This window comes from Antennarius striatus, chromosome 11, assembly GCF_040054535.1.
Source record: "Antennarius striatus isolate MH-2024 chromosome 11, ASM4005453v1, whole genome shotgun sequence".
NCBI lineage: Eukaryota > Metazoa > Chordata > Actinopteri > Lophiiformes > Antennariidae > Antennarius > Antennarius striatus.
Window position 1 is genome coordinate 1404619 of NC_090786.1, and position 26140 is coordinate 1430758.

The 26140-nt window shown below is 42.4% G+C and overlaps 2 protein-coding genes across 2 annotated transcripts; both read left to right on the top strand.

Moving 5' to 3' along the window:
* The first annotated feature begins 2752 nt into the window (after positions 1–2752).
* LOC137604050 (high-affinity choline transporter 1-like) lies at positions 2753–15770 on the top strand. Its single transcript, XM_068327980.1, has 8 exons — positions 2753–2936; positions 7812–7928; positions 11423–11578; positions 12783–12931; positions 13018–13161; positions 13313–13466; positions 14576–14793; positions 15219–15770. Exons 1-8 carry the CDS (start codon positions 2753–2755, stop codon positions 15768–15770), a joined length of 1674 nt encoding a protein of 557 aa, XP_068184081.1.
* Positions 15771–17656: 1886 nt separating this feature from the next.
* Positions 17657–24216, top strand: LOC137604051 (high-affinity choline transporter 1-like). Its single transcript, XM_068327981.1, has 8 exons — positions 17657–17840; positions 18862–18978; positions 19206–19361; positions 19997–20145; positions 20261–20374; positions 20501–20654; positions 23110–23327; positions 23657–24216. Exons 1-8 carry the CDS (start codon positions 17657–17659, stop codon positions 24164–24166), a joined length of 1602 nt encoding a protein of 533 aa, XP_068184082.1. The 3' UTR covers positions 24167–24216.
* The last annotated feature ends 1924 nt before the right edge of the window (positions 24217–26140 follow it).

Below are 26140 nucleotides of genomic sequence, written 5' to 3' on the forward strand. Positions count from 1 at the left end.
ACAGGTAGGGTGTTAAGACGAGAGACTTATAAACATGACTGCATAGACAAACACATACAAAACTGAACCGCTGAAGGAAGATTTCAAAAATTGCCCAATAAGTCCAAGAACCCCTTTGGATCCCAAGCTAGACGACCACATGTTGGGAAGACACGTCTATCAAAATGTACATTAGTACAAGACAGGTGAACATCAACAACGTGACACCCTGGTACCACCCCAGTAGATCTCCAGCCTATCAGTCCCCCACACTCAGCCGCAACTCAATGACATTCCTGACCTTGATGCCCTCCCCTGCTTCTTCCTTATAGTCTCGTTGTACCCTATGATGGCACAGGGCAGTGATAGACTGATAGCAGTCTATCACTGGGTCTGTTGGTCAGTTGGTCAGTGATCCAGCTCATGAGTTTGGGGTCACCAGCTATAGAGGTCAGTTTTTCCTGCAGTAGCCGGGGCTTGATGGTGTTGAAGGTGTTTAGGAAGTCAAAGAAGATCACCTTAACAGCGCAACCCCCGACGTCCAGGTGGGTCAGTGCATGGTAGAGGACATGGACGTACAGAAAGGCATCGTCAAACCCCAACTTGAGGCTGGTAGGAAAAGTGGGGAGGCTCCATTGCATCCTGCATCTGGGGAATCATGAGCTCCAGGACCAGTTGTTCTTGGGTCTTCGTCACATGTGAGGTAAGAGCAACTGGTCAATAGTCCTTGAGCTCCGTGGGGCTTCTCCCCTTGGGCACAGGGATGATGCAGGAGTTTTCCACAGTGACAGGACCAAACCCCCACAGCGGCAGACTGAGGTTGAATACCTGTTGAAGAGGGCCTCTCAGTTCAGCAGCACAGGTCTGAAGGAGTCTTGGGGAAACCTGATCCGGTCCAGCCGCATTCCTTGAACCTAACCCTAAACCTTTATTTTAGTAGCACAGGGTTAGATCTTTGGATGTGCTCTGCAAATAGCAACACAGTTGTGATTGGCTAAGGTATGTATCACATGGCCAAAAGCAAATTAATTTCAGAAAAGTCTCTTGATCCAGGTCCAATGAACAGCTGCCATTGCCGCTCCTGATCCCCAGAGCCACACCCCAAAAGGCCTGCAGTTGGAGAATGGCTCAAGGCTCAGATCTCCAAACAGAACTGGTTAGAGGTGTTAAGGTTCTGGTTGTGCTGCCGAGCCTATGGGCAGAGCATCATCTCCACATACAGTACTGTATGTGTCTCGTCATGTTGATTAGCCTGAGGCTTTTTAGTTCAGCTTCTTGTCACTTTGCATGCCAGAAGATTCCTTTTACTTCTTGGCCACAGTTGGTACTCTGAGACCTCCTGTCTCAAGTTATGGTTTCTCGAGAAGTATTTGCATTTATTCCTCATAGCAGTTAGAGTTAAACTCCTGTTTTGTTCTGGGGTTGTTGTTTTTTTTTTTAGTTTTATGACAAGAGAATTGTTATATAATGGAGGTTATGTCCCACACCTAAACAGGCTAAAGGTTCTATCTGTTCAATAAACCTTGTAATTTGCTGACATCGATCTTCCTTGGCTGGTGCCAAAGAGGATCGATTTACTGTTTGGGTCTCTGAGGGCAGAATAGTTCAGGTCTGCTCATCCCTGACATTACCAACTCATAGTTTGGTAATGTCAGGGATGGCAAGCTATTGCATTGGTCATCGACTTCGTGAAAACACATTAATGACACATGCATGTGTCTGAGTGTATCTTTGCGAAACTTTGGGCAAGAAGGCCTTAAACACGGTGTGATTTTTATTTTCCACACTACACCCTGTAATCTACAATCTAAATCTATTTATATTGTAAAATACACCAGTAAGGTGCTCTTACACTGAACATTTGCAAAGATAGTGTGCTACCAAAAGACAAACATTAATAAATCTTTTACAGCCTGGGAGACAAGGCATTCAAAAAGGATAGGGTGTCAGAGAAGGCTAAATCTAGCTTGGGTAACTGGTGTCTCCACTGCATACTCCAATATAAATATTTGTGGATATTGTAATATTTGTGAATATAATATTTGTGATGAAACAACAGTTAATTATACAAGAAGAGCCTTCTTTAATCAGTATTAAGTAAATGAGATGCTACAGCTGTAGAAAATGGGTCTCATACATTTAATAATATTTTGTGGTGTGACAATCAGCAACCATTATCGTCATCATCGTCATCATCATCATCATACACACACACACACACACACACACACACACACACACACACACACACACACACACACACACACACACACACACACACACACACACACACACACACACACACACACACACACACACACACACACACACACACACACACACACACACACACACACAAACAACCTGCCAACACTTGAGTAGCTCCTCCCATTGACAAGGAGCTTACCAAGTGAACTTAAACCACCTCACCTGTTTGGTCCAGCTGAGAAAGAGGAAAAAATAAAACCTGTGAGACCCATGTGGAGATAAAACCACTTGTTTACATGTGACACTGCACCCGGACCACAGAACTTGACATCTTTTCTGCAATGTAGACACTATCCCTCTGGTGCTGAAGGGAGTCTGGGTAAATAGCAACACTCCAAGGTCAGAATTAAGAATTGATCAGTGTTCAAACAAGTAAACATGAGCTCTCATTTTCTAGGTGAATAAAGCCTGAAACCAGCTAATCCAGTTATCATCTAACTTCACTGAAGTACGGCCCCTCTTGTCACTCAGTCATCAGACGTTGAAGACAGCCTAGCAGTCCATCATGGCTGTTAACATCCCAGGAGTGATAGCGATGGTGGTTTTCTACCTGCTGGTTCTTGGGACTGGAATCTGGGCTTCTTTCAAGTCCAAAAGGAAACAGAAAAGAAGTTCAGCCACCGGAATGGAGATGGTTCTGCTGGGAAACCGGAGCATCAACTGGGTGGTGGGGGTCTTCACCATGACAGGTGAGGAGGTTCTGGTGCTGGTGTCCTTGACATCCGCACAGACGGGCCTGATAGTGAAGGATGGTCATGGCAAGCCTTCTGCCTGATCTATGAGACTGAACATTGACTGTGTGCAGTCTCCTCTGGATTGACTGGGCAGAAAAGATTTATCACATTATTCATGGGCAAGTCAAGATACTTACCTTTTATGCTCAACCCTTAACCTTCGTCTGGTGTTAGCTTTCTGTTACCATTTCCGATGTTAACGGGTCGGTTTCGACCCGCGTTTTAAATCATCTCTAAAATACACTAAAAGCAATCATATATCATCCAAATTGTTTCTCATCTCTTGGTTACATTGTTAGGCTTCCTTATCCATGAAAATATTAGTTTTAATATTTTTGGTGTGGGCCTCTGGGCCTTTTTTTTTTCAGTATAGCCCTCGATTTCAATTTTAAAAACTGGTAAAATGAGCCTCAAGAGAATCATATAAATAAAAAATAGGTTGTTGTGTTACCTGAGTATTACTGAGGGGTATTATAACACATCTCTTGAATAAATTTTTTTCATTTATTTTTTCATTTTAATATTATTAACTATAGTAACATCTATGGTGTTACGGGTCAATTTCGACCCATGTATATTTACTTCAAGGAAATGAAAAAAAAAGTATTTTTTTCAGCAATACAACTTTACTATAAACACAAAATGAAAAGCAGAACAAGTAATAACACAAAATATAGATTTGCAAGGTCAAACAACCAATCAAGCATATGTTGCAAAATTCCAAATTCGAAAACTAATAAAAAACTAAATCAGAGTAAAAGTCTCTGTATGCAAGAACATTCATATGTATGTGTGTGTGTATGTATGTTTAGATTCATGTGTGGCAAAAAGTGACACTATTTGCGTGTTCTTTGCAGATATATTTCTTGCACTTGAAGCACAGTTCGTTTGTCTTTCTGTCCTTCCTGTTTGGGCAGACCTGACACCTCTTTCTTTTAGAATCAGATGGCCTGAATTGGGTTCTTGCTATGGCTGGTGCGATTGGTGTTGAGGCAGGGCTGGCTGAGTAGGATGCCGGCGAGGATGCTCTTTGTGTTGCTGATGTTGTGGACCGAGTGGTAGGTGAGCTCTGCAGCTGTCTGACCAAGGCTGCAGCATCTGGGTCTCAGGGAACCCGCTGCCTTTGCTCAATGTGTGGCTTCACGAGGGAATGTCTGAGCTCCTCAAGAAACAATCTCCGCATGGCTTTTTTGGTTGAGTTCCACCCTGGGTGGATGTGGGTCCACAACACAAATGCATTATATGCAGACACATCAAGCATGTCGTAAAATACAACCATTGGCCATCTCCTGGTCATTCGCTGGCAAGTGTAGGTGGCAGTCAGCTTGTCTAGGTTGTCCACTCCTCCTTTATTCTTGTTGTAGTCAAGGATAATTGTGGGCTTTTTATCACTTCCTGATGACACAGCTGCGTCTTTGTGAAGAGTAGACATCAGTATCACATTCCTTCTTTTTTTTGGACAGTATGAGACATCAGACAACCCTCATTAGCATACAAAGATGAAACTCACATTTCAACGACCCCCTTTGACACCCCCACCAACAATCGTTGAGGAGCCAGACGGGTTTCAACGACAGTCGTTGGAATGTGAATAGCACTGACCACACCCCACAGGGTTAATAAGCTGGGACATGATCAGCCGCCCTCTGAACTGAAGAAGTCTATTGTATGAGATACAAAACGTCTTCAAGAACTTTCTTGACGTCGAGTGGATTGACTTCAACAGCTTTTGGATAACAATGACCTGTATGACTGAGAACCTACACAGACATCTGACATGCCCGACTTCATTTGTTTTTGTTTCTGTGCAGGTAAACTGGAAAACAAAAATCCAAAATGAGATTCCACTAGAGCTCACATGACTAGGAGATGAGCTGGCTGTCTGACAGTGCACTTATGCTATCAGTTTTTGCTCTAATTATTGCTTTATAAGCTTATTTTATAACAGGGTCGAAACCGACCCTAGCACCACAAAGGTAACAATTTCAACCAGAGCATTTTATAATTTAGTGAAAAATTTTTTTTGGATACTATTTTGTTGTAATAGAGGTACCTGACAAAGTCAAAAAGCCTTGATGCAATAAACGTATTTTTGTGGTAGTTTTAGGAATTTAAAATCAAGAACGGGTCGGTGGCGACCCTAACAACAGACAAAGGTTAAATGCATGTTCCTGACAAGTGTGGCACCATTTAAAAAGTGAAAACAGGCTTCCAAACAATATAAAAAATATAGGAAAAATTACTCTTTGGGTAATGTTTATTTCAAAGTACAGTATTTTCTGCACCATAAGGCACACCTAAAATCCTTTTAATTTCGCATAATCCGACAGTGTACTTTATAATCCAGTGCCATTTATAGAGCAGAAAATACTGTACATGAATCAACGGTGAATCCCATAAACTCATAACTATTAAGTGAATGATCTCTAATAGTGTGAATATACAGTAGTTTGTTCTCCTCTGGACATATAAAATTATCAAAGAGCAGCCAGATACTACAAAATGACTTGAGGTAAGTCAGTGTCCATGTAATGACATTCCATAGCAGTGAATCCAACTGAAATTCACTGGCATTTTTTGAATGTTATGAATGTGAATGTGTCTGTGGCAGTTGTGCTCTGCGGCACTGCGGCTACATAACGGTGATCCAAAGTAGTTTTGTAAAAAGAAATGAGATTATTACTACTATATATAGAATTATATACAGAAAAAGTAAACACAAAGTGCATTAATGAAGTGCATGCAATAGGAAATTATCAACTACGAAGTATGCATGAACAAGAATTGTCATACTTAACAAAACTTTTAATTTTTTTTCTTCTTTTTCAGTTTAATTTTTTTTATAATCAAAGTGGTTTTTTTCAATTATATATTTTTAGCACCTAATGTTCTTGCCTTTTTTTTCACATTAAGTTAAACAATGTTGATTGCCGTGTGTGTGTGTGTGTGTGTGTGTGTGTGTGTGTGTGTGTGTGTGTGTGTGTGTGTGTGTGTGTGTGTGTGTGTGTGTGTGTGTGTGTGTGCATGCGTGCTATGTCTCAGTTAAAATATTTATAAAGTATATAATTATTAATTTGAACAGAGTTTTGAACAAACAGGTTTAAAAAAAAGAGGAGTGGAAGCGTTGGTTAAATCCACGAGTACGTGCAACAACACAAAAAAGTTCACCAGGTAACCAAACACCGAAATAGAGGCAAGCTGAAGAAAACCTAAGAAAGAGGTGAGGAACAGTGAAGCCACCAACAGACAGATCAGTTCATGTCTGCGTGTAACGGAGACATTTACTTCAGTCTGTAGGGAGGGGCGGGAAGTATGCGTGAGAACAGTCAGGATGATTTTCCTTCAGTCCGATCACGAGTAATAACAGGTTTTATTCGTATCGTATTTGTACTCGTCAAATACGCGTTATCCGTACCGGATACTCGTATGAAACGAGTACCCGGCTCAACCCTAATTATTACATTAATCAGTCTTCGTTCATTCAAGTAAGAGTAGCCCAGTCAATACATTACTTGAGTAAGAGTAAAAAAAAGTACTTGCTTTTAAATGTACTTAAAGTAAGAGTAAGAGTAAATTCCTTTTTTTTTTAATCTTTGGTGAGAATGGACCTGACTGAATTACTGTCATTTTACAATTTTATATATAGTACCTTGTATGTCTTGTTTCAGAGAAAACTCTTTGACACCACCTGCACTGATGTGCCTGCCTGTAGAACCATCATGTTATACTGAACCAAGCCCTCCCCAACATCTATAAAAATGGAAATAAAATTAATGGAATCATCAAATTATGTCATTTTCACATTTTACTAAACAATTACCACCTTCCATACACACACAAGACCAAATGGAGCCATACAGGCCCAACCAACTGGTTTAACTGGGGACCAACTGGAACCCCTAAAGGACACCCTGGTGGACCACTGGTTGAGAACCACTGCTTTACAACAAACTAAATCTCTGCTTTCAACAACTCAATGTTTACAGGAAGGACATATCCCAGTACCACAATATTTGTCTCCCCCAGACTGTCTGTCTCCCCCCACCTGTCTGTCTGTCTGTCTGTCTCCCACCCAGTCTGTGTGTCTCTGTGGCCCTGTGTCCACCAGTCTCTGTCAGTCTGTAGTTCTGTAAAATGAAGTGACCAGAGGTCTCTAGGTGTGACTTTTGTCAGTTTTTCTTCGGCGAACACAATAAGTATTTGAAAATGTACTTTTTCTTGTCTGAGTCCGCGTTGTCCTTTTTCACTTCTACAAACTCGAACATATCTTTAAGATGAGGCCATGGGTTTTCTTCCTCCGCCTCATAAAACTCCGTCTCATCGTGTTCATCAGATCAACTGAGGTTTCTTCGGCAGGCGCCACCGCGGTCTAGTTTTGAGCTGATTGGGTAGGGGATGACGAATTTCCGCTTTTACGTAAATCCCAGTTGAGAACGTGTACTGTAATAGGTTTCCTTCTTTGACGAGCACTGCGTGCGGCCAATTGCATTTTAGGGGGGAGGGGACAAAAAAACAACAACAGGCAAACCTAAAAGTAACAAGTATTCATGAGCTCTCTCAGAAATTAACTCGAGTAAAAGTAAAAATCTTTGCCTTGGAAATGTTTTGAGTAAGAGTAATAAGTATGAAAGAATTCTAGTATTTGAGTAAAGTAAAAATCCCCAGAATCTGTACTTAAGTACAGTACTTAAGTACATTTACTCTGTGACTGTCCACCCCTGGTTTTGTTGTTATAACTTCCAGAATATTTCTAACAATGACTTGTGTTGTAGATATTTTCACCTTTATCTGTCCGTTAATTAACTCCATGTTTTTTAATCCATCCTGTAGCTACGTGGCTTGGAGCAGGTTTCATTAATGGTACAGTTGAGATTATCTGCACACCATCCTTGGGGCTTGTCCGGATAATAGTTCTGGTCCTGTCATACAGCTCAACGTTTATTATTGGTAAGAGTTTTAATTACATCTAATAGTAAATTGTATGTCCATTCATCCATCTTCAACCGCTTATCGTGATGAAGACCCTAGAGCGACTGGTCCTGGAGCTCATGCGTCCCCTGGTGCAGGGCGCGATGGACCCTCTCCAGTTTGCCTACCGGCCACAAGTTGAGGCTGATGATGCAGTCCTGTACCTCCTCCACCGGGCCCTCTCCTACCTGGATGTCGGGAGTTGTGCAGTGAGGGTGCTCTTTTTCGACTTCTCGAGCGCCTTCAACACCATCCAGCCTGCAGGAGAAACTGTCATCCATGGCTGTGGATCCCTACCTCGTGAGCTGGATCACGGACTATCTAACAGACAGACCACAGTACGTCCGTATGGGGAACTGTCTGTCATCAATGGTGACCAGCAGCACCGGGGCCCCGCAAGGAACGGTACTCTCCCCCCTTCTCTTCACCCTCTACACAACAGACTTCCAACACAACTCGGGTACGTGCCACATGCAGAAGTTCTCTGATGACACTGCAATTGTGGCATGTATCAGGGGGGGTGATGAGAGGGAGTACAGGAGAGTGGTGACGGACTTTGTGGGGTGGTGTCAGCGGAACGAGCTTCAGCTGAACATCTCCAAAACCAAGGAGATGGTGCTGGATTTCCGGCGGGCACCACCCTCCCCACAGCCAGTAGTCATCGGGGGTAAGGAAGTGGAGGTAGTGGGGACTTATAAGTACCTGGGGCTGCAGCTGGACAGTAGACTGGACTGGTCGCACAACCTGGACTGTGTATACAAGAAGGGTCAGAGCAGGTTGTACTTCTTGAGGAGGCTGGCCTCCTTCAACGTCAGCTCTAATCTGCTCAGACTGTTCTACCAGTCCATTGTGTCCAGTGTGCTGTTTCACGCCATTGTGTGTTGGGGTGGTGGTGCCAGGAAACGGGACACAGAGAGACTCGACAGGCTCATCCGGAGGGCTAGCTCTGTGATCGGTCAGGATCTGGACTCGATACAGACTGTTCTAGAGAGGAGGACTATGTCCAGGTTTAGGTCGATCCTGGGTAACACCACCCACCCCCTGCACACCACCATCACCCAGCAGAGGAGCTCCTTCAGTGGCAGACTGCTGTCACCAAGCTCCTCCACTGAGAGACTCAGGACCTCCTTTGTGCCTCGTGCCATCAGAGGGCACAACCACTCTCTCAGGAGGGGGGGGTCTGAAGCCGCAGGGTCATCAAGGTCGGGTGAGATGGGATAGACGTGGGGGGCCTGGGACGCACTGTGGATGCACTGTGGGACACTTTGTGGGGGTCCTTAATCAGTTCACAGCTCGGTTCATCCACGTGTTACTCATCACACTTCATCTACATCCAATGCTCTTTCTTCTCTTCTTCTCCCATGTGCCTATGCTTCCTTCCTCTTATTCTAGGCTATTCTTTTTCCTGTTGTTATAATTATGTAACAGCATGTATATAATGTTACTTATACTTTCTGTCATGTGTGTATTTATTGTATTTATTGTACCTCTTGCGAGCAGATGTCACCTGAATTTCCCTTGGGATCATTAAAGTATATATCTATCTATCTATCATCTATCTATCCGGGGTCGGGTCGCGGGGGCAACAGTCTCAAAAGGAATGCCCATACTTCCCTCTCCCCAGACACCTCTTCCAGCTCCTCTGTCGGGATCCCGATGCATTCCCTGTCCAGCCCAGAGACATAGTTCCTTCAGCATCTCCTAGGTCTTCCCCGAGGTCTCCTCCCGGTAGGACATGCCCAGAACACCTCCCCAGGGAGGCGTCCAGGAGGCATACAGAACAGATGCCCGAGCTACGTCAACTGGCTCCGCTCGAGACGGAGGAGCAATGGCTCTACTCCGAGCTCCTCCCTGGTGACTGAGCTCCTCAACCTATCTCTAAGGGTGTGCCCCCCCCCCCCCACTCTACGGAGGAAACTCATTTCAGCCGCATGGATCTGGGATCTGGTCCTTTCGGTCATGACCCAAAGCTCATGACCATAGGTGAGAGTAGGAACGTAGATTGACTGGTAAATTGAGAGCTTCGTCTTGCAACTCAGCTCCTTCTTCACCACCACAGACCTACAGCGACTGCATCACTGCAGAAGCTGCACCGATCCATCTGTCAATCTCACGTTCCATCCTTCCCTCACTTGTGAACAAGACCCCAAGATACTCAAACTCCTCCACTTGGGGAAAAGACTCTCCACCGTCCTGAAGGGGGTAAATGACCTCTTTGCGGTCAGGAACCATGGCCTTGGATTTAGAGGTGCTGATCATCACCCCACTCGCATCACACTCAGCTGCAGATGATCCCAGTACATGCTTGAAGGTCCAGGTTTGATGAGGCCAACAGGACAACATCGTCTGCAAAAAGCAGAGATGAAATCCTTTGGTCCCCAAACCAGACTCCCTCCGGATCCTGGCTGGACCCGGGGGGATCCTGGCTGGCCATAAAGATTATGAACAGAACCGGTGATAGAGGGCAGCCCTGCCGGAGTCCAACATGCACCTGGAACAGGTCTGACTTACTGCTGGCAATGCAAACCAAGTTCTGGCTTCGGTCATACACGGACCGGACAGCCCTCAGCAAAGGGCCCCGAACACCAAACTCCCAAAGCACTCCCCACAAGATACCACGCAATCAAATACCTTCTCAAGATTCACAAAACACATGTGTACAGGTTTGGCAATGAACCCTTGAGTACTCAATGGAGAGTGTAGAGCTGGTCCAGTGTTTCGTGACCTGGACGAAAGCCACATTGTTCCTCCTGAATCCGCGGTTTGACTACAGGTCTAATCCTCCTCTCCAGTACCCTGGAATAGACCTTCCCCGGGAGGCTGAGGAGTGTGATCCCCCTATAGTTGGAACACACCCTCTGGTTCCTCGTTTTCAAAATAGGGTCCCTCTTTTTGAAAATAGGGACCACCACACCTTTTTGCCAATCCAGAGCTATTGTCCCTGATTGACATGCGATGTTGCAGACATGTGTTAACCATGACAGTCCCTGCACAACCTGATACTTGAGGTAGTCAGGGAGAATCTCATCCACCCCCGTTGCTTTGCCACTAAGGAGTTTGGCAACCACCTCGATGACTTCAGCTTGGGTGATGGACAAGTCCACCTCTGAGACCTCAGCCTCTGCTTCCTCTGTGTAAGACATGGCAGCGGGATTGAGGAGATCCTCAAAGAATTCTTTCCACCGCCCGATAATATCCTCAGTCAAGGTCAGCAGCTCTCCGCCTCTACTGTAAACAGTGTTGGTTGTACATTGCTTTCCCCTCCTGAGACGCCGAATGATTGGGCAGACTTTCTTCGGGGCTGACCAAGCCTCCCCATACTCCTCCCAGTTTTTGTCTCCTCAACTACTCGGGCTGCAGTACGCCTGCCTGGTTTAAAAAATATACTGTGCTTTGGCTTATATTGACTGTATGATTCTGTTCACAGAATCACATTTTCACACTCCCTTTTTTACTTTTGCTTTTTGATGTAGGAGGTCTGCTGTTTGTCAAACCACTGAGAGACAGAAACTGTGTGACGATGCTGGATCCTTTCCACATCAAGTATGGAAAAGTTATAACGACTGGAATGAGTCTCATTTCACTTCTTATTGATGTCACCTGGATACCTGGAACTCTCACTGGATTAGGTACAGAGTGTATGTTTACATCTCCCCCTCTGCTGAACAAATTTTATCCTCAGGGATGCAGATGCTAAGAAAGTTGATGTGCTTCCTGTTCATCAAAAGTCTGACACTTCATGCTTGATTGATCTCTTTTATTGCCATTAAGGTTCTCGACCACTAGTTCAGAGTTCAGCGATCAAAAAACTGTTACTGCTTCCAAGCAGAAACCTAACCCTGCCAACATTGATTCCTACTTATCCCTTGCACAAATTATCCCCAGGACACCTGTTATGACCCCATGGGTCAAGTACTGTGTTGTGTATGTGTTGTGCTGCAGTGTTGTCTCTCTCCTTGGTTTGTGCATGTCTTCTTTTTTTGAATGAGGGAATTAGGAGCAGATGATGTCCGCTCATTGGCTGGCTCGCCTGATTGCTGCTGCTCGATTGGTCAGGGAGCGTGCCCCTGACCTATTTGAACAGCCCGCCGACTGCACTCTGCCTCTTCTCCAGCCTTCCCACCGCCAGGAAACGCCAGCTTGCTGAACTGTTGCAGTAGTTATAGTAGCGATCCGTTAGTTTGTGCCCTGTGGAGATTCGGTGAAGTTCTCTACTCGTGTGTAAGCTAACACATATCATTGTAAATAGTTGTACATAATTAGTAGACCGTTTGAGCAGTTGGTAGGAAACCGTTTTCTTTCAACCCTTTTCTCCTGTTTTAAGTTAGGTAGGTTAGTAAATTGTTATTTATTTCTCTTTTCTTTTGTTAGGAAGATAGGGTTGATTTAGGATATTTTTTGTTTGTTATGTTGGCACCTGTTCTCCCTCTGAGGCAAATAAAAACTGCTCTTTTTTTAACTTGGCTTACTGATGTCGCTGGCCTTTCTTGTGGTGAGGAGACGGGGGGAGTACACAAGCATGTTATGTCAAAGGCTCCCCTAGACCAGGGCATAACACACCCAACACAATTAGTCCACAAAACACAAATACAATCGTTCCTGAAAGGTTGTTCATAAGGGGAATTGTTCACAAGCTATTTATTACATTCTATCTGAGGTAGTAAATGCCATGACTACTCTAGATATGAATGTACTATTGCTTTAGGCTTGCCAGAAACAATTACAAGACATAAAAACAACACCTCAATGAAGTAAAGTACAGATATACCTTGTCTTATGTGCCACTGAGTTATATAATATTAGCATTTAAAAATTACTTTCTCTATCTGACAGGAGCAACCATGAGTGTGGTTCTGGATTTGCCGTTTTCTCTTTGTATCTGGATCTCTGCTGCTGTTGTCATTATCTACACCCTGATGGGAGGTCTCTACTCTGTGGCCTACACAGATGTTATACAGCTGGTCCTCCTTTTAGTAGGTTTGGTGAGTTATTAGACAGTTTAACCAGAAAATTAAAATTAAAGAAAGTTTTTTGTAGACATAAATTATTTCCTTTATCTGGCTCTCAGTTGATCTGTGCCCCATTTGTTATGATGAGTCCTCACACCTTGGACATCAGTCAGACTCTGATGAACAACACCTTAAACGCTCCCTGGATTGGTCAACCAGAACTGAAAAAGACCTGGATCATGATTGACGACTTCTTATATCTTGTAAGGAAACTAAAGTATGTCCTTTAGTCAGTAAAATTCAAACATGTCTATAGATTTCAGTAGAATAGTGATCAATGTCATGTACAGTACATTACAACACTTGACTGTTGTAACTAAAGAGTCATCGCCATCTATCTGGTTTACTTCTCAGGCCCTGGGGGGTTTGGGATACCAGACCTTCCACCAGAGGACTTTATCAGCTTCTTCTACTGCGTTAGCAAAGATCTCCTGCTTTGCTGCAGCTTTCCTCATGTTCTTATTCATAATTCCTCCTGTACTCATTGGAGCAGCTGCTGCATCCACAGGTAATAATGATGAACCTTAAGTTTCTGGTCCAAACCTTTGCATTTATGATCACAGGGCTTCTGCTCCTCGGAGTGAGCTTTATCGTGGTCAACTTAACCACAAGTTGGATAACATCTTGGGGTAGCTCAGCACTCTGCCTGGGGTAGTGGAAAAGTGGGGAGCCCGGCTTCCCCTGTTCTGGTCCCCTCATGTTATCAGTCACCAACTGACAACAACCAATTTCTCCTGAGTATACAAGACCATTAGGAGTTTTTTCCCTTCCCTGGACCTCTTTCCAAGAGTCCAGGGAAGGTACTATTCCCTGGGAAGGGACTATATGTTGATCTGGACCAAGGACTTCCAATAGAACACACATACTGTACATAAATATTGAACTTTAGACATAACTAGCATTTACATCTGCCCTTTTACATATCATGCTATTGATGTTATGTCCATCCAAACATTTGTACCAATATTTGGACAGTCTTTAATGATTATCTTCCTCATCTCCTCTGCACAATCATGTCTTATTAATTCATGTTACTAACCACTTCTTCCACAGAGTTTCTTATGCTGCAGGTTACTATAAACTAATTGGATCTACAGCCAGATGGTGACTTCACATTGCCTATCATCACAGGCATTACATTCAATACCATTACCACCATTCACATCTTCATCAACATTACTATCAGTGCTTATACAGCTTAATAAAAACAACATTGTGTTTTGATTCAAGAAGAACAAATATTTCCTATTTAGATTAGGTTTAAGTTTAGGGTTAGAGTTAGGGCATCTTGGAATCATCTGTTATTGGTTCTTGAGGTACCTCATCTGTCTGCTTTACGTGTGTCCAACATCTAGTAGGGTTCTTCATGCAGATTTCATGTTATCCTCCATAAATATAGATTAATTCGTTGATCAAATGTCTGCCTTTCTGGGACAAGTGGTTGGGTTCTTGTAACAGGTTCCCATCCTGTGGCTGAATTTTCCTCCACGGGGAAAAGGTTTTTGGTTCTGTGCAAAGTTTCAGTGTCTTGGTGTAGTAATCATCTCCTACTCTTCAATAGAAAAAAAGCGGAACATGACCTCACACGAATTTCCTTGAATTTTATCTGAACCTCAGACTGGAACCAGACCACCTATGGTTCTCCATCTCCATATGAACGTGGAGAAGCTGCTTTCACTTTGCCCATCGCCCTGCAGCACCTCACCCCCACCTTCATCTCCATCATTGGTATTGGATGTGTGGCTGCTGCTGTGATGTCATCAGCTGACTCTGGTTTACTTTCTGCATCTTCTGTCTTCACTGCTAACATTTACAAGAACGTCCTGAGACCAAAGGTAAGAAGATAGCTGCGTTGTAATGCATCTCTCTTCAGAGCGAAACATGGACAGAGGTTTACAGGTTGTCCATCGAATCCAACCATTCACTATTAAGAACACTGTAATCTAGCAGGGAAACATGATCACATTGTGAATGGATGCAGTGTTTGAGGTCATCTGAGAGACCAGTGGCAGTGGTGTAACTTCCTTACTTCAGGGATGGTTTGACACTAATGGAATGAGTCCGATGTTCTTGTCAATCTGACAAAACACTGACCAGTTCAGTATGACGACATTTTTTTTCAATAAAAGAAATGACAGGCAGGAGAAAGTAAATCAAAAAATACTGGAATGATGAAGCAACACTTTCTTTCATTGGAAAGAAGTAATAGCAGACAGAGTTGCTGAATTAATGTTGAGATAATCTTTCTTCTGTTCCTCAGGCATCAGACCGAGAGTGTCAGTGGGTGGTCCGGGCTTCTGTGGTGGTCGTGGGCCTGGTTGGAACATTGCTTGCCATGCTGAAAACCAGCATCACATTATTTTGGTTCCTTAGTGCTGAAGTGTGCTACATCATCCTTTTCCCTGAACTCGTCTGTGTTCTGTACTTCAACATCTCCAATGGTTATGGGGCTATCATGGGTGTACTGGTGGGATTGATGTTAAAGCTGCTAAGTGGAGACCTGTCACTAGGATTAGAACCAGTCCTACATTTCCCAGGATGCACTCTGGAGGATGGTGTTTATGTCCAGTATGCTCCAGTTAAGACCATCTCCATGCTGTCCACCATTGCTGCCATCTTGTTGTTCTCCTACCTGGCTTCTGTCCTCTTCAACAAAGGTGTTCTACCTGAGAAGTGGGATGTGTTCAAAGTGAAAGCCCAGCACTCAGCAGTACCACTGACACCAGTAGGTGGCGCCAAAGATGAAAATAAGGAAATGACCAGAAAGAAGTCTGTTAGTACGTCCACATACATCAGTTCCCCTCGTGTGTAACACTGACTACTTTTAAAATACTATTAAACATCGGTTAACTTGAAATTACCCATTTTTTTGATTCATCATGTTGTTTTTATGTTGCCAGTTTGTCCTCTAAATGGAGGAACCAATATTTTCTGGTTAGGTTTCACGTGGAGGAAGTAGAGACATCTTCTAGAAGCATTAACCGGCGATAACGCTGAAGTCTGAATGTTTTGTTACTTCACGTTAACTATTGGTGGAGTTAACTGATTGATGATGATAATAATAAATAATAATACCATAGTAACAATAAAAATAATATAATAATAATAATGAGCAGCACAATGGTGCAGTGGGTAGTGTTGTTGCTGAATAGCAAGGTGGTTGGTCATAACCCTGAGCTCTGTAGCTTGTACTTTGTTGTATGATCCCATTGTCATGTCATCTAGTCAAATCCAAACTTGTAGCTCTTGGCAAAATATACATTGTCACAATCAAAAAATGCATCACAGAATGTTGTATGGTAAAATATAAGACGGATCAAGTTTCAAAATTCAATATCTGTTTCGTTTCTTCGACTTTCATGCAGTAAAATGAAATGGAAAGCAGTTATCCCACATTGTGCAAGAAAGCACATTAAAAACTAAAACATTCGTAAGCAGAATAAAGTGCCAGTAATGTGAACCATGGTATACCAAAACAATTCACAGCCTTTGTCTCTATCATCAACTTTGGACTGTCAGCTTAAGTCTCCATCTCTGTTCAATATTCTGATTGCTTGTGGAAAGAAGCTTCTTAGTGTCTCGGTCGTCACCTGGAGGTGGTAGAGATATCTGATGGACTGCAGCAAGTTGAAGAGGCTGACATTGGGGTGAGAAACATTCTGCTCATATTGTTCCCCTCCTCCCCTCACCTACCAGCTGGTATCACCACATGTAACAGCACTGTCCTCTTCTGGTCATTGTACACCACCACGATGTCCAGCAGGTTAGTCAGCAGCTTCCTGTGAGCTGAAGTCCCACAGCACCTTGGTTTTGTTGTACTCAACCACCTTTGGCAGCTCATCCTGCTGATGTTTGAGCGTGTCTAGTCTATACTGGGTATAGATGTTCCTGAACATTGTCCTAACCACCTGGTTGTGTAAGCTTGTGCCTCCATGTTCTCTGCTCCTCTTCAGTGCCATCATGTTTCTGCTGTTTGAGGCATTCATTTACAGATCATCCAGTTAGACTATCGTCTGTATGTTATCTTGGATTTATCGTGATTCATCCTGGACCGTAGCCTTGATACTAAGCAGGTCTTGACCTCAGTCTTTCCAATGTACACCCTCAAGGTGCTGAACTTGGAGAAAAACCCTACAATCATGTTGAGGTGCATCCTTGTTCTTTTTTCTAGTCGGTGGCTTCTATATCATCCATTTGGACAGCAGATCACCCTTTACTGGATCTTCTTTGACCTGATTGTGATTCAAAGTCCGGTTTTCTGGTGTCCAAGTCAGCAACTTTTGTACAGTCCTGCTATTTTTTCCCTTTTTCCGCCGCTGTACCCATTGTTAATTGATTAATTGTTAATCAATCAGTTAACCAATATTTCATAAACAACTTAAAAACCGAAAAATAAAACAATTGAGGTAAAAAATTGTACATGTAAATAGGAAAATCATATGTGTCTACATGTAAATCAGATATACAGTATATCATGACTGGTCACTTGCCCCAAGCTAGTAAGGATTGCTCAGTATTCCAACAATTTCAAACAAGTTCAAACAAATAAATATCTGTCTCCCAGCAAAGAAAGTGTGAAACTATCTACTCTGGGTATGTCGTCATCCATATCGTATCTTATCTGGAGTACAGTTCATCTGTTTCACTCAGGCAGACATTCAGTCAGCAGACGTGTTGAAGACAGTCAACCAGTCCGTCATGGCTGTTAACGTCCCAGGAGTGATAGTGATGGTGGTTTTCTACCTGCTGGTTCTTGGGACCGGAATCTGGGCTTCTTTCAAGTCCAAAAGGAAACAGAAGAAAAGTGCAGCTACTGGAATGGAGATGGCCCTACTGGGAAACCGAAGCATCAACTGGGTGGTGGGAATCTTTACCATGACAGGTGAGGGGGAACCAGCTCACAGAAAAGAAAAACAAGCACAGACAGTGAAGGATGGTCATAGTAGGACTTCTGACTGCCCTTCGAGATCGAACATAGACTGAGTAATCTTCTCCAGACCGACTGGGCAGATAGGATTTATCACATTTTTCATGGGCACAACCAAGATACTTAACTCTTATACTCAGCCCTCAAATGCATGTTCCTGACAAGTGTGGTAGGTAAAGGACTTTCCAAAAAATGAAAAATATTTCCAAGAAGTGCTTGGAAATATTATATCAAATAATGTATCAAACACAACTTTCCTTACTTTTGTGTTTAGTTTCTGAAGTATACAACGGTGAATAACATAAACTCTTAACTATTAAGTATGAATTTAATTTGTCCCTCTCTGGACATACAAAATTATCAAAGCGCAGCCAGACACTGAGTCCACAAAGAGCTGTACAATCAGGTTGAATTCAGAGAAGAGTCCTTGAACAAAAAGGATCAGGGTTGTGATGTCTACAGAATGTCTCGAGGTAAATCAGTGTCCATGTGCTGACATTCTATAGAATTGAATCCAACTGAAATTCACTGGCATTTTTAAAATGTTATTTGAATGTGTCTTTATTATGTGGCAGTTGTGTTTTAATAGTTATGGATGTGTAATATTCTTTATCTTGTCAAGGCTTGTGTACAAATTCCTTCTCTAGTTTAGATTTTACTGCCGTGTGACCTCAGCACATAGTAGGACAGACACTACACCAGACACACCACTGTCAGCAGCTCTCTTTATTGACTTGTGTACTTGCTAAATAGCGAGGAAAATGTTTTGTGACTTCGACAAAAAAAGATGATCACGTTAATCTGTCTTTGTTGTGGGAGAGAATAAACGCCTATAAACTTTTCACCGTCCATCAGATTGTTTATCTCTTGCAATATTTTCCAAACAATGAATTGTGAAATGAATGAATTTTGTTCTTGATATTCTCACCCTTATATCTCCATTAATTGACTTCATTTTTATTGGTCCATCCTGTAGCTACGTGGATTGGAGGAGGTTTCATTAATGGTACAGTTGAGATGATGTGTACTCCATCCTTGGGGCTTGTCCGCGTAATAATTGTGTTCTTGTCATACGGCTCAACGTTTATTATTGGTAAGAGTTTTAATTACATCTGAAAGCATATTATATGTCTCGAAGCATAAAAATAGCTTGTCCCTTGTCATCACTAACAATGATTTGTTTGAAAGTTTCAAAAGTCTAATATTTGAACAACTATAAACATTAAAAGGCTGGTTTTAAAATGTACTGTACTTTGGCTTGTATTGACTGTATGATGTTCACATTTTCACTTTCCCGTTTTTCTTCTGCTTTTCAAAAAGGGGGTCTGCTGTTTGTTAAACCACTGAGAGACAGAAACTGTGTGACGATGCTGGACCCTTTCCACATCGAGTATGGAAAAGTAATAACGGCTGGAATGAGTCTCATTGCACTATTTGGTGATGTCGCCTGGATACCTGCAACACTCACTGGATTAGGTACACACTCTGCCTGTTCTATTTGCGCATGTATTTATATATATATATACATATATATGTGCGTGTGTACGTGTGTGTGTGTGTGTGTGTGTGTGTGTGTGTGTGTGTGTGTGTGTGTGTGTGTGTGTGTGTGTGTGTGTGTGTGTGTGTGTGTGTGTGTGATATGCAATTTGTCAGGGGAACATGAGGCGAATCATCTCTCCCCCTCTAGTTTTTACACCTGCTGAATGAATGAATGAGGTGTTGAGGCTAAGTCCGTACCTCATTCCACTGAGGTATTCCACCGCACTGATGTGAATGACGCCCTGAAGCGCTTGTTGGTAATTAAAAGTCTGACATACCACGTCATGTCTTACTACTATGTTTTAATCTCATCAAATTTGAGGTAGTAAATACACATAATATAATGCTATCGTTGTGAGAAGACGAGGGGGGAGGAGATACTGTTGGTGACACGCAGGGTTGTCAGCAGAGGGATCGTCGCAACTACTTGCTTATGCAAAAGCCTTTTTCTTTCTTTATATGCTCACGAGATTGAACTGGGGTAGATAAGAGTTGAATATGCATGTAAGTACTATAGGTACATACATATATATTAACATTTAAAACTTTATTTATTTCTTCGTATCTGAAAGGAGGAACCATGAGTGTGGTTCTGGATTTGCCGTTCACTGTTTGTATCTGGATCTCTGCTGCTGTTGTCATTATATACACCCTGATGGGAGGTCTCTACTCTGTGGCCTACACAGATGTTATACAACTGGCCCTCATTTTTGTAGGCTTGGTGAGTTATCAGTTTAACAGACACAGAAATAAAAAAGAAAAAATATATTTTTCTTTAAATATTATTGTCTTCATTTGTCTCTCAGTCCATCTGTGTTCCCTTTGTCATGACGAGTCCTCACACCTTGGACATCAGTCAGACTCTGATGAACAACACCTTAAACGCTCCCTGGATTGGTCAACCAGAGATGAAGAAGATCTGGATCATGATTGATGACTTCTTATATTTTGTAAGGAAACTACAGTATGTCTTATAATAAATAAAATTCATTCTTATCTCTATTGATCTCTGTAAAAAAGACTGAACTGTTGTTTGGTAACGGAAGAAATCGCCATCTATCTGGTTTACTTCTCAGGCCCTGGGGGGTTTGGGATACCAGTCCTTCCACCAGAGGATCTTGTCAGCTTCTTCTGCTGCTTTAGCAAAGATCTCCTGCTTTGCTGCAGCTTTCCTTATTGTCATATTTGCAATTCCTCCTGTACTCATTGGAGCAGCTGCTACATCCACAGGTAATAACCTCATGTTTCTAGTCTTGCCTGGGAAATGATTTCTTCTTTGTTCCTGTTTTGCTTACCATGTTGTTTTAAATACAACACTGAACCAACTTCCAGAAGAACAGAGAGCCTTTTAATGCAGAGAAAAATCAGAATATTTACCACACATGAATGAGTTTCTAAAGAAACTCATTCCCTTTGAGCAAACTGATTGCTCAAAGGGAATTTCATCATGACTGGTCATTTTGCTTGTATTTCTTAATTACTTGTACTTACTTCTGCTGTTGACTATTAACAGAGTTCTTACCATCTGACTTCACAGGGTTTCAAACTGTCCTCACACAGAACCTATGCAGGTCAGAATCAGACACGGTGAAACTGCACCAGAAGACACGCATGTAGAGTCTAACATGTAGAGTCTAACATGACACGCATATAGAGTCTAACATGTAGAGTCTAACATGTTTCTCCTCACATTCAAGTCTCTCAATGGTCGGCCAGCTTGTGTAACTTCAACAGCTTGTGTAACCCGACTTCAACAGCTTGTGTAACCCGACTAAACATCGCAACATTTTTCTTCCTGAATGAGTTACTTCTAATCCTTAGACACTAGACAAGTAGAATCGTCTACTAGAACCATCTTTTTGATTCAGTCCAGGTGACAAAAACCCTCTATACATGAAAGAGGAGGCGTAAAACTAGCCATCTTAATTAAACTTAAAATTAAAGCTGACTCATCCAGAATCTCCCATCCTGCAGGTTACCATAAACTAACTGGATCTATATCCAAGAAAGAATTCGACATCATCTACATCATCACAGTCATTACATTATCATTACCATCATTCACACCCTCTTCATGATCATTATCATCATCATCATCATCAATACTCACATATATGTATGCATGCGTTTGTAATCAGTAGCTAGAGTGTGCTTCTTCATTTCCCTTCGGGGATCAAACCAGTATATAAAATTAAAAAATTAAAAAATTTAAAAAATACTAATGGAAATTAATAACAACCACCGGTAATCAATTCATTCAGAGAGCTTTATTAGTTATCGTTGTAAGACATGTTACTGAATTGGCTCAATGCTTTCCAACGATGTAACATAAGGAGTACGACATCAACGACTCGACATGTACTCAATGGGATTCTGCAAGTAAAACTATTGGGACCCTAATTCTTTGTCATTTTTATTAATGACGTGCCAGAAATCCTTGTGATATAAACGTATTTGCTGATGATGCCAAAAAATATCATGTGGTCGACACCAGTGATGACTGTGACAACCATTAGAAGGACTTACTGGCTATCGAACAATGTGCTCTGAAGTGGCAGAAGAGGTTTCATCTGTGTAAGTGCCAGGAATCCACAAATATCATTCACAACAGCATCCAGCACTGGTGATCAGTAAATGTGAGAAAGACCTAGGAGTGCATATTGCTGATAAGCTGATCTTCTCTCATTACATCCATGTAGGGATGATAAAGAGGACAATTCAATACCATGATGAGTCACATGCCTGGCGGTTCTTTTCGTGCAGACCGTGGAAGATCTGTATCTGTTTGCATTTATGATTACAGGGCTTCTGCTCCTCGGAGTGAGCTTTGTGGTGGTGTATCAGAAAATTGGAAAGACAGCAGCCGTTTAAGGAGTCCAAAGGCTGGGCGCCTTACTGGGTGAGATGTGCCGGGCAGTGGGTACACAGACTGTCTGAGACTAAATAACCCACCCGCAAGATAGATAACATCTCAGGGGAGCTCACTGCTCAGCAAGGGGGAAGTGGGGAGGTGGGGACCCCAGCTGGACTATAGAGAAGACTAAATAGGCTTGTGTCCCTCACAACTTACACTATATCTTTGACATAACTCGCACACACATCTGCCCTCTGCTCTTCCTTATGTTATGTTTGTGCACACATTCATTCCAAATAAGAGCCTTTTTTCCTTTATTTTCACCCATTCCTCCCCATCTGACCTGTACTATACAGCACACTAGTTGCACTGGTCTGGTACTAACTCACTAGTAGGCTATGCAAACGTAATTTCCCTACCATGAAACTAAAGAATATCTTATCTGATGGAAGTCTCTGATTGCTGCAGACATTTGCATCATATACCATTGTTCCTTGAGGTATCTCCTCTGCCTGCTTCAGGTGTCTTCTGGATATAGAAGGACTCTAAATGCAGGTGTCCCTGATCAACACACCAACATGTTATCCTCTGTAAATGTAGATTAATTCTCTGATCAATTGTCATTTTAACAAAGTACTTTCCCTTAGGTCTGCTTTTCTGGTTGGATGCCTGAATTTTTCTTCACCAGGAAAGGGTTGTTGATTATCTGCAAATCTTTAGTGTCTTAGTGTTGTAATCATCTCCTACTCATCAAGCCAAAATAGAAGACCTCACCTGAATGGAACATGAAATCAGCTTTCAGTTTTTCATTGTATTTTATCCAAACCTCAGACTGGAACCAGACCACCTATGGTTCTCCATCTCCATATGAACGTGGAGAAGCTGCTCTCAGTCTGCCCATCGCCCTGCAGCACCTCACCCCCAACTTCATCTCCATTATCGGTATTGGATGTGTGGCTGCTGCTGTGATGTCATCAGCTGACTCTGCTTTACTTTCTGCATCTTCTGTCTTCACCAATAACATTTACAAGAACATCCTGAGACCAAAGGTAAGAAAAGACCAAACTGTGAATGGATGCAGTGCTTGAGGTCATCTGAGAGAGCTGTAGGCTCACACTGGAAACCAGTGGGGTAACTTCATTACTAAGTGTGTCAGGGATGGTTGGACATTGATAAAACTGGTTTTACTTTGTCAACCTGACAAAACACTGACCAGTCCACTATGGTGACAATTCAATGAAAGGAAGAAGAGCGTAAATCAAATGAAAACTGGAATGATGAAGAAACATTGTCACCATTAGAAAGAAGAAAGAGAAATAATTTAAAGCAGACAGAATTACTGAATTAATTTTTAGATAATCATTCTTCTGTTCCTCAGGCATCAGACCGAGAGTGTCAGTGGGTGGTCCGGGCTTCTGTGGTGGTCGTGGGCCTGGTTGGAACATCACTCACCATGCTTAAAAACAGCATCCTATTATTTTGGTTCTTTAGTACTGAAGTGTGTTACATCATTATTTTCCCTGAACTCCTCTGTGTTCTCTACTTCAGCATCTCCAATGGTTATGGGGCTATAATGGGTGTACTGGTAGGATTGATGTTAAAGCTGCTGAGTGGAGACCCATTACTAGGATTAGAACCAGTCCTGCATTTCCCAGGATGCACTCTGGAGGATGGTGTTTATGTCCAGTACGCTCCAGTTAAGACCATCTCCATGCTGTCCACCATTGCTGCCATCTTGTTGTTCTCCTACCTGGCTTCTGTCCTCTTCAACAAAGGTGTTCTACCTGAGAAGTGGGATGTGTTCAAAGTGAAAGCCCAGCACTCACCAGTACCACTGACACCAGTAGGTGGCGCTGTAAAGCAGAAGGAGAGCAGAAACTCTGAGTGAGCATCACAGCCAATGAAGAACACAACGTGTTAATAATTTTCAGTCCTATCTGTTTCCCTCACTTTAAACACAGATTAGTTGTGTGTTGGATGTTAAATAATCCACGAGGAATAAATTAAGATAAAGTAAAATCTTGTCTAGAGCTGCTTATCTACCTCTCAGGTCACAGATGAGATAATGTTGAATATGAACATTTAAAGGATGTTGTTTGTAATTTTCTTTGAATCTAAAAGTTTATATCTGACTTTCAAAAATGATTTTAATGCTGTCCTGATGTAACTATAAACAAGAGGATTATATACTTCTCTGGAGGTTGAAGTGGATCACAACATTTACAGGTTTTATGCCATGAACTCACTTTTGATAAATAAATAAAAAAATTGAAAAGAACTTTAGCATTTTTTGGTTGTGAATTCTCACTTATGTACCTAGGGGGGGATGGTCTTCATCTCATTGTCCATGGAACCCTGTTTTTATGTGCAATGACAATAAAATTAATTCATCCACTCACTCATTCATTCATTCGCGTTCCTTCATTCACGCAGAATTTGTTATTCGCGTGTGGTTCCTGGAACGCATTAACCGCGAGTAACGAGGGCGTGCTGTAGTAATCCATTTGTTCACAAGACATCGATGTGCCACCGATGGGTTGGTTGAAGATGGAGACAGATCCAGATAGAGACGCTGACTGTGGATCATTTCATCAAATTCTTTACAACTGTTGGCAGCTCTCTCTTTTTCTCATTGGTACTAGCTCAGTCTTCTCTATCCTAAATATCATTATCATAAAAATGTGGTTCCTGGGTAGTGAAATGGCCAACAACATAGTTTTTTTCCTGAATTATTAAAATTCTTCAGTAGTTATGGGCTACAATTGGTATACTGGTAACATTGGTGTTAAGACAGCTGACACCTCCTTCATATCCATCCTTGGGATCGGATGTATAGCCGCTGCTGTGATGTCATCTGCTGACTGTAATTTACTTTCTGCTGCTTCCGTCTTCACTTCAAACATTTACAAGAACATCCTGAGACCAAAGGTAAAAAAAAAAAAAAGTGAGCTCCCATGAAATGATCTGTGTACCCACTGCCTGGCCCATTTCACCAAACAATGTGGTCAGCCTTTGGACTCCTTGACTTGATGCCGTCTTTCCAGGTATTTGGTACACCAGAGCAACACTCACCCCGAGGAGCAGAAACCCTGTAATCATAAATCAAACAAAGATCTTCAATGTCCTCAAAGGTAGACAACCGCTAGCATAGCATTAAGAGAACAAATATGCAAGATGGAGACATCTCCTGTTTGCCTTGTGAGGTCTGGTGTTAAATAATGTAAGAGAAAAGTTTCTATAGACAGCAGTTCAATTGTTCAGTCATGGTAAATACATGATTTCTGAAGGTCAGGGTGATCTCTGAAGAGGAGGGAATTGATATATGTGGTAGGGCACCTCCCATGATGCACTGTGCTCCTGTCTGATTTTCTCCCACTCATTTGTTAGGTTATTAGGACAACTGTGTTAAATACTGCCTCTGCTGAGGATTGCATGCAACTGTGTTTGGGCACGTATGTGCAAACATACATTATAATAATGTCATGGTTCAACGGCACAAGCTTCATTTCACTGAACATGACTGTACGACAAAATAATAGGCTTCCGTGCAGCTTGGTAGATGTGCAGAGCCCAATCACAAAACTACAAAACCTGTATCTTTAGAGCTTCAGTCACAGACTTCTGGTGGTTCAGCATTGCTCTTGTTCCCCACAAAAAGCCAGACCACTGCAACACATTTCTGCAGGATTGGGGATTCCATGCACTGTGTCCCTGTCTCCACACACTCAGTTGTGTTATTAGGACACTACCAAGAGTGTTAAATACTGTTTCCCTGCTGAGGTTTGCATGCAGTAGCATTTGGACACTTCTGAGCAAACACACATTAGACTGGTAGCCTTCTGTCAGCATAAGCTTCATTTTG

Coding starts and splice junctions, on each gene's coding strand:
- LOC137604050 (XM_068327980.1), top strand. CDS start 2,753: ATGGCTGTTAACATCCCAGGAGTGATAGCGATGGTGGTTTTCTACCTG. Junction 7,929..11,422: donor CAGCTCAACGTTTATTATTG/GTAAGAGTTTTA, acceptor TTTTTGATGTAG/GAGGTCTGCTGTTTGTCAAA. Junction 13,467..14,575: donor AGCAGCTGCTGCATCCACAG/GTAATAATGATG, acceptor TCTGAACCTCAG/ACTGGAACCAGACCACCTAT.
- LOC137604051 (XM_068327981.1), top strand. CDS start 17,657: ATGGCTGTTAACGTCCCAGGAGTGATAGTGATGGTGGTTTTCTACCTG. Junction 19,362..19,996: donor TGCAACACTCACTGGATTAG/GTACACACTCTG, acceptor CGTATCTGAAAG/GAGGAACCATGAGTGTGGTT. Junction 23,328..23,656: donor AGAACATCCTGAGACCAAAG/GTAAGAAAAGAC, acceptor TCTGTTCCTCAG/GCATCAGACCGAGAGTGTCA.